At 35.5% G+C, this 7804-nt stretch overlaps 2 protein-coding genes across 3 annotated transcripts; both read left to right on the top strand.

Moving 5' to 3' along the window:
* The first annotated feature begins 549 nt into the window (after positions 1 to 549).
* Positions 550 to 2442, top strand: LOC108378357 (uncharacterized). 2 transcript variants are annotated; one of them, XM_017634656.1, is made up of 7 exons: positions 550 to 644; positions 741 to 876; positions 1254 to 1282; positions 1342 to 1440; positions 1503 to 1657; positions 1713 to 1866; positions 1925 to 2442. In XM_017634656.1, exons 1-7 carry the CDS (start codon positions 551 to 553, stop codon positions 2053 to 2055), a joined length of 798 nt encoding a protein of 265 aa, XP_017490145.1. In that variant the 5' UTR covers position 550; the 3' UTR covers positions 2056 to 2442. The 2 variants fall into 2 exon arrangements, with proteins under 2 accessions (XP_017490145.1, XP_017490144.1); XM_017634655.1 differs by having other exon boundaries at positions 550 to 668; positions 1925 to 2441.
* Positions 2443 to 3491: 1049 nt separating this feature from the next.
* On the top strand, positions 3492 to 7784 carry LOC108378356 (high mobility group protein 20A-like; the record flags this gene model as incomplete). Its single annotated transcript, XM_017634654.1, has 3 exons — positions 3492 to 4301; positions 4574 to 4733; positions 7340 to 7784. Coding segments are annotated over exons 1-3 (1149 nt in total), but the record flags the coding sequence as incomplete, so codon positions are not given.
* Positions 7785 to 7804: the final 20 nt, after the last annotated feature.

Raw genomic sequence — 7804 nt, 5'->3', positions numbered from 1 at the left:
ATCAATCACAACAATCACCGTCTTGTGAGGCGCTCGCTAAATCATTATAATTTATATATATTTTATAAAAGGAAACCATTCGCACTTAGGGAGAACAATACCACATAACGTGGTATCACCAGTCTACTCCTTGTTCCCGTCTTTTTAATATCTTACGAAATATGCCCTAAAAGAATACAAACATATGGGCTTTCGTTAGAAAATACAAGTAAGAAACTACTACGAAATACAACCGTAAACAATATAATACTTTTTTGAATATATTGGCGTCTGAAGACCTATTTGTTCGGCCACTATCAACTATACAACAAAAAATAAGAAAAAATTAAATAAAATAAATAACAATCACTGGTCCATGTGCCATCAAGGATATGGAGATCGAAATTGAAGAAACAACAAAAAAATCGATAGTAGTTTTTTCAGAAAATGATGAGAAACCACAACAGCCGTCTGCTAAATTAACATCCTCTGTTAATGCCGCTTCAAGTAAACGTATAGATGATGATATACCCATTATATCAATATCGGATGGAGAAGATGCAGTGTACAAATGATTAGCTGTAAGCGTAATAGTGTAGATGCAGCCGAAGCTGAGAATGATCATCAACACCTTATCTTGAAAAGGCCCAAAATTAAAGAAGCCGGTGCGCCAAAGACACATTTTTCGAGTATAAAATTAAGATGATTGACACTTACATACATATAAGCATGCTTATTTAACAGTATTTTTCATTCGCTAGGTTACATGAATGATAGACAAGAGTTGCTACATCAAGAACTGCCCACCAAAATAGCGATTGAGCATACAAAAAGTATCGGTGAGGAATGGCAAAAGATGATAGAAAACAAAAAAGCAGCCGATCGGGATAAGCAACGGTGAGTAGCTAAATAACCAAAGGAGACATACTGAGTGTGGATATGTAAGAGAAGAGCCCCAATTGAGCGCCAGTTAGTCCCGATCACTCCCACTTTCCACCTTACTCCCCATCAACTTCATGATTAATGCACAGCGAAGGCCCACTTTGTATAAATGACTTTGTGTTTTACAAAAAGCAATAAAGTAAAATTGTTCATAGTCGTTAGCGAGTTGATGCTAACACACATGCCTAGTATGCCATCAGGTAGTCCCAATTGTTATTACATTTTCCACCACCCTTCTCAATGGCGGAGCATACAAATTGAAATGGCTAGTGCACATGCTTTTTTTTCATATAATGCAAATCTTTATAACACTATATAATTATCTATTCTAGAATTATTGAGCAGTCTGAACTAACAGCCGGTAAGGGTGAATTAAATGTTTGGACTTATATCGCAAGTACTAAGCTTATCGTTTTGCAGTAAATACATTCGATGAAAGAATTAAATCACTAGAAGCGAACCAGAAGATAATTTTAGAGAACCAACAAACCATATTGCACAACATCGTAAAACTTCAAGGTAAAATGCGTTGGATTTATTTCTCTTCATACAGTTATATGTATTAACGCCGTTTTTTTTAGAAAATAATTTAAATGGACTTAGCCAAATTGCAGCTGTCTTGGAAAAACTGCTAAACAAAAACAGTATGGTAAAGGTAGATGCAGTTTTCCCAATTAAGTCATGGGAGGAATTGAAAGACATAGACGAATTGTGCCGCAACGATTCCACTCGTTATGTAAGAATGAAAAGAAGTATACACTATTGAGCGCATAACTTAGATGTTATTTCAGATCCAATGCATTAAAGCGATAGTTTCTCCAGAGGGTATAGAAAAAAACTTTCATCGTCTTGTGGACAGAAAATTAATCCAACTTTTAAATTATGACGGCGTAAGTAACAAAGCCCCTTTCAAGGACTTTACTTTCCTGAATAGCGCCATATTTGGTAATACTTGTGTCATATGATGTAAACATTTTAATTATTTGCGAGTCTCTTTTAACAGAAGCAATCAAAAGCGAAGGCTACACTAACAAGGAATACGTCCGAGATATTAGGAATAGTTTTAAGTTATATAAAAACCTATTTTATAAAAAGCGTTACGAGGAAAGAAAGAAGAATAGAAATCCACAGTAGCATTATTTCACTTTACCTTTAGTTATTTTATAAACTCGCATGTTTCAAAAATACGGACTTAGGCAGGTTTGATAAGCATACATATATCGACTCATCTGTTACAATCTGTAATGGCAGAGCACAATATGATTGGTTGGAATGGATTAAAACAATTTTGATTTACAATTACGGCAGAACTTACCTTTGAATAAATCGTTAATGTAGTACATGTGTATAACTACATACAACATAATTATTATCTTTTTCGTTTGAAACAATTTTAGTTTTAAATTTTGTTTGTGAAACAAATTTATATTTAAATTTAAAAGAATTCTGAATTACATTTTAAGTTTTATATATAATATGCTACTTGTTAATTACTTATTGCAAAATGAGAAAATATAGTAATATAAAACTAGACTAAAATATGAACAACTGAATTGGGGCAAATGTAGAATGAATTTGGTATGGGGCAGTCATGAACATATGGGCATATGCAATGGGCAGATATAAAATCAGGGCTGCTGATTTTTTGACCATGGAGTAGGAAAAGATCTAGTAGGCGCAAAAGTTATTGGCCAAAATGTTTCAAAGTATTTAAATACCATATAAACTTCTTATTTTAGGTTTGTTCATCAAAAATGCAAAAAGAATTATTCACCACTCAAAATATCAGCAGGAAAAAATCTCGCTCAAGTAGAGAAACTGCCTGGTAGAGAACAAGCTGTTGTTCACGGTTGCATTTCAAACTTAATACATTTTCATGGATTTTTTTAAATTCTTTCAGAAGGACAAAAAACCTGATCTGCATGCATGTATATTTCTTGTTACTGTCACTTTCGTTAACATACGTTTCAATTTCTTAGTCGTACTGTCAGGTTTCCTAAATCTACTGGTTGCGATTGCATTCCGATTACGAATACAGTTTTCTTTTCAGCCGAGTACATTTCAATACATTGGAGTCATACAAAAATTGAAATACTTGTCCTGTATGGGAATTACTAAATTAAGTAACAAGTATTTACTTATATTTTTCATTAGAAAATCGCTCAAGTTTATAAATTTTTAAATTAAACGAACTTATTCAAATTATCGTCGACAAAAATGCAACCATGTACCACATCACATGTTTTTCGTGCTTGCAAATTCTTGCTAGCAAACATGTTTTCAATAAGAATATGCAACTTCTCTCCAAAGGAACTGTCACTTTGCGCCAAAAGAATTAATTAGGCAGGTTCTGGAATTCACTTCCGACCAACCAAAGTCACTTGAAATTCAAACAGAATGCGGTTGAAATTCCCTTGGAATTGAATAAATAAAATGCTAAATTTTTGTGGAAGTATTAGTGAATTTCAGGGCATTTAAAGTTTCTGAGGCGTTGTTTACTTTTAGTTGGGAACTGTCAAAATGGGCAACGGTGCGTCTGGCGACGCTACCTTTGTTCGCTACATCGTCCAGCTGAAGCAATTTTTAACAACTCTGCTTCATTTCATTTAAAAACGCCCTGTCAAACATTTTGACAGCGGTGTACGCCCAACTGAACATACCCAAAGCAGCGGCTTTTTCATATGTTGAGCAAAATTTGTGCAAGAATGTTCGTTACCTATGTGGTTCGGAATTAGCAGTCATACAGTTGTTAAATAAAAGTTAAATTGTGCAACAAAAAAAGCATAGATAAAGTAGAAAACGTCATTGATAGTGCGGATTCTTTAAACTTAATTACATGCATAAAGAAGGCATGGAAATTGTTGAATCGGCAGCAGAGGGTAGCAAAAAACAGATGAACGAAGTGTTAACAGTAGCAGCGTCGTCGGCGGAGGACATTGGCAATAGCAACGTGACTGGTAGTAGCGCTGCTAACAGTTCTGCAGCTGCTGCTTCAACAACGGATAAAAAAAAAGAAAATACGTCAAAAACTGCAACCATTGGATCAACTGACGTCAAAGATATGGATATCGAGATTGAAGAAATTCAACCAAAGTCTTCAGCACCGGCAAGTTTTTCAAAAGTTGATGAGAAAACACAACAGCCGTCTGCTAAATTAACATCCTCTGTTACTGTCGCTTCATGTAAACGCATAGATCATGATATGCCCATTATATCAATATCGGATGGAGAAGATGCAGTGGGTCAGCATACACCAACAACTGCGCAAAAAGTTAGCCGTAAACGTAATAGTGTAGGTGCAGCTAAAGCTGAGGATGAGCAATTTCTTTTGAAACGGCGTAAAATTAAAGTGGCCGGTGCGCCAAAAATGCCCTTAACAGGTATGTGATCAAATTCATATATAACAGGGTGTTGTTGTGTTGTAATTAAATCTTGCAGCTTAGGTACTATACTTACGAGAAAAGTTTGGCTTAGCAATCAAATAGCAAATAATAGTACATAGATATAGTATATGCATGTACCTACATATATTTGGTAGACATCATAATTGTGTTTGCATTTATCAATACTACTAATTGCATTTGATAACACATATGACTATGAAATTACATATATATTAGCATGTTATTTAACAGTATTTCTCTTTCGCTAGGTTATGTTCGTTATATGAATGATCGCCGAGAGTCGCTACGCAAGGAACTGCCCCTAAAAACGGCGATTGAGCATACAAAAATCATCGGTGAGGAATGGCAAAAGATGACAGAGGACAAAAAAGCACCCTATATGAAGGCAGCTGAGCTGGATAAGCAACGGTGAGTAGTTATGAAACAAGGGGAGATGCATGCTGGGGGGGTATGTAAGAGAATATCAGCTTATATGACATCTACATACGTATCTGTGGAACAGCTTAAGTCTATCTTGCACGGACCAATCAAATAGCATGTTTTATCGCCAAGCAATTTTGCAACCCGAAAAAAATTTTAAACTATTTTATGGCTATTCGCAACGGTTTAAAATGTCTCTATTTTCAATAATTGAATGTTTTCATTTAAATAAAATGTATTCCTTTGACTTTAAAATAGCATTGCTGACATTTGCTATTTTGTTTTTCAGCGAAAAATAGACTTAAATTTTTCTTCCAAATGCCCACAGAAGTGTTGCATACATATACAAAAAATTAAGAGCAAAGTCAGCAATGCTAGAGGTACGTTGACCATAATTATGTAGGCCGAATACGGGACAAAAATAATTTTTTAATATTTTCCACAGAAGTTAACAGATCTTAAAATCTTCTTCAATGACCCTATATGTATTAGACCTGAAACAGCATCCTTAATGTAACATCTCAAATTTATATGATATTTTTTCTCGAGATTTTACCCCACAAAATTAGTTACGAAAAATTCCCTAAATTTTATTACAATAAAGTGCAAGTTTGAAGTAGCTAAGACTTACCGTTAATTTTTTTGGAATTTCCTGTTGACTGTGGGACGCATTTTTTCGTACAAAGTATGTTCGACAATATTTGTAAAATGAAAATAAGTGAGCAGCCCCTGCACTTGCAAACTTTATTATATTCAGTTTTAATGAACTGAAAAACTTAATTTTTTTTCTAAAGATTCTGATTAAAAAGTTTTTTTTATAGTTTTTTGCACAAAATCGGAAATATGGTTTTTGTTAGGAAAAGAGCTTTACTTTCATAAAATAAACAAAAGAAAAATAGCAAAGCGTTGCTAAAATGTCGAGCCTTAATTTATATTTTGGTCACTGTATATATTCCTCGATTCGAATTACAGGCATTCCTATTAGAAAATAATAACTTTTTAACTTTAACNATATTCCTCGATTCGAATTACAGGCATTCCTATTAGAAAATAATAACTTTATGGAGAAGAGCACGACCATATACCAACATCACATAAAATTGGTGAGCTGTTAAGGCATCGAAATACCGCACACCGAATACGGGTCAGATACGGAACATTAAAAGGAACACAGATCATTTGGCGTCCCGTATAAAACAAATAAATTAGCAGGACAATTGGTCATAAAAGAGGACTGTCCCCCATAATATAGGACGGATGGTCACCGTAGCTATAGGCAAAATAATGTTGCTTGTCAACTTTATTTCTATTTTCGTTTGCAAAAAGTGACGTTGAATAATATGATTGTTGCTATGTGTGTATAAATGCTTACATGGCGGTATCTATCCGAACATGCAGAGGAAGAGCAAGGTTTAAGAATTCGCATAAATTATGTACCTACCAATAAATACAACCTTTGAAGATGTCCATGCAATTGCTGACACATGTATCTATACATATACAAATTTAACATAAACTGGTTTATTGGCCAGTATATACCAACAAAAGTTTCTTAATAACGCCTAGTTTAACAGGCTAACCGAGTTTGTCCAACTACAGACAGTTTTTAAGTATTGAATTTCTTAATATAACATTTTGGTTAACATGTGCTTATTTCATGCCTATGATTACTTTTTAATTACTTACTTATTCCTTGTCATATTCAAAGCACTAGCCAGAAAACTATACATAGAACAATAATGGAGTGGGCAATCGGTCTGCTTTCTGCACACTTCCGCTTCCAGTAAGCATGCGACCGGTTGTCAGTAACATGGGCTTTGATCGCTACAAAACCACGGGAGTAGATGGTACACCCCTAGTAAATCAGTTATGTACAGCAAGTCCATATCTTATGTTCGTAAGGAGTGGAGCAGAGCGCGTAAAATTTTCATTCCGGAAAATCGGAAGTAGAGATTACGCCCTTGTTCCCACGGCAGTCGGTTCTACATAACCGGAACGACGCAGATTCATATGTACATATCTACGGCCCAGACGAGAGGGTTCACTTAGATGCAATCGTCTAGGTGCCCATCGCATTCATTAAAGTTATGAATTGTAAAGTTTTACTATATTTTGAGTTTTATTCCTAAAACGCCGTAATAATAAAGGGAAACAACTCTGACTTCAGTATCATTCCCCAAGATCTCTTTGTGAAATTTGTATGCTGTTAAAAACAACAACTCCGTTGCGAAATCATTCAGAGCGATCCTTATCGTCTCTTGACCACGTGAGAATATTTATGATTCCTTATATGTTGACCTTGACCTACTAGATGCCTTAAGCGAGTTAAGTATAAGCACAATTTTTTCCTAAAAGTTTGTTTAGAGATTTAAGAAACATTGCTACAACAAGGCCAAACACAAACCTTCACTTTGACACTTATTTCGATATTTTTGCAAAATCTGCAACAAATGCAATACTTTCAAAGAAAGCCCTTTTTTCGTTCTCCTGTAAAATTTGAGTGCCGTAAGATAGGCGGTTTTGCTAAAACATCGACGATATAATTAATACACGTATGCATAACTATTTAATCGATGTACTGGTCTTACTTTCAGCTATCTCGATGAATTGCACACATTCCTTAAAGAACGTCCTGATGTGTTGGCCTGTGAGCTGGCGAAGAGTAAGCAGCAAAAGAACAAAGGTCCTGGGGAAGCTGGAAAACCCGTATTGAAGGAGAAATCGCAATCATCTGGCAATATCAAATCACCGAATAAAGAGCCGCACGTCAGCACAAACGCCGCCAGCAAGGATAAATCGCGCCGCAATTCCGAAAAGGATAACTCGCCACCGCCGGCTGCAACAGCAACAGCAACAGACAACAAACATCGACGTAAGCGTACACCAACACCTCCTCGCGCACAAAGTAGCAATAACAACAGAAACGCCATCGCTTACACAAGCACCCCAAACAATGCCACTTCTGGCAACAATCACAACAGCAAACCAACAACAGAAACAAATGATAATGCCGCATCAACTCTCTTATCCGCCACAGTCGTACCTGGCGAAATACCAAT

Source organism: Rhagoletis zephyria, unplaced genomic scaffold (assembly GCF_001687245.7).
Source record: "Rhagoletis zephyria isolate East Lansing unplaced genomic scaffold, Rhagoletis_zephyria_1.1 Rzeph_scaffold_13959, whole genome shotgun sequence".
In the NCBI taxonomy this organism is placed as follows: domain Eukaryota; kingdom Metazoa; phylum Arthropoda; class Insecta; order Diptera; family Tephritidae; genus Rhagoletis; species Rhagoletis zephyria.
This window is presented reverse-complemented; position numbering and strand designations above follow the sequence as displayed.

Bases quoted from the DNA above. Each gene is read 5' to 3' on its own strand.
- LOC108378357 (XM_017634655.1), top strand. From the start codon at position 551: ATGATTAGCTGTAAGCGTAATAGTGTAGATGCAGCCGAAGCTGAGAAT. The intron at 1,283-1,341 runs GTAAGGGTGAAT...ATCGTTTTGCAG, and splicing joins GCAGTCTGAACTAACAGCCG to TAAATACATTCGATGAAAGA. The intron at 1,441-1,502 runs GTAAAATGCGTT...CGTTTTTTTTAG, and splicing joins CAACATCGTAAAACTTCAAG to AAAATAATTTAAATGGACTT.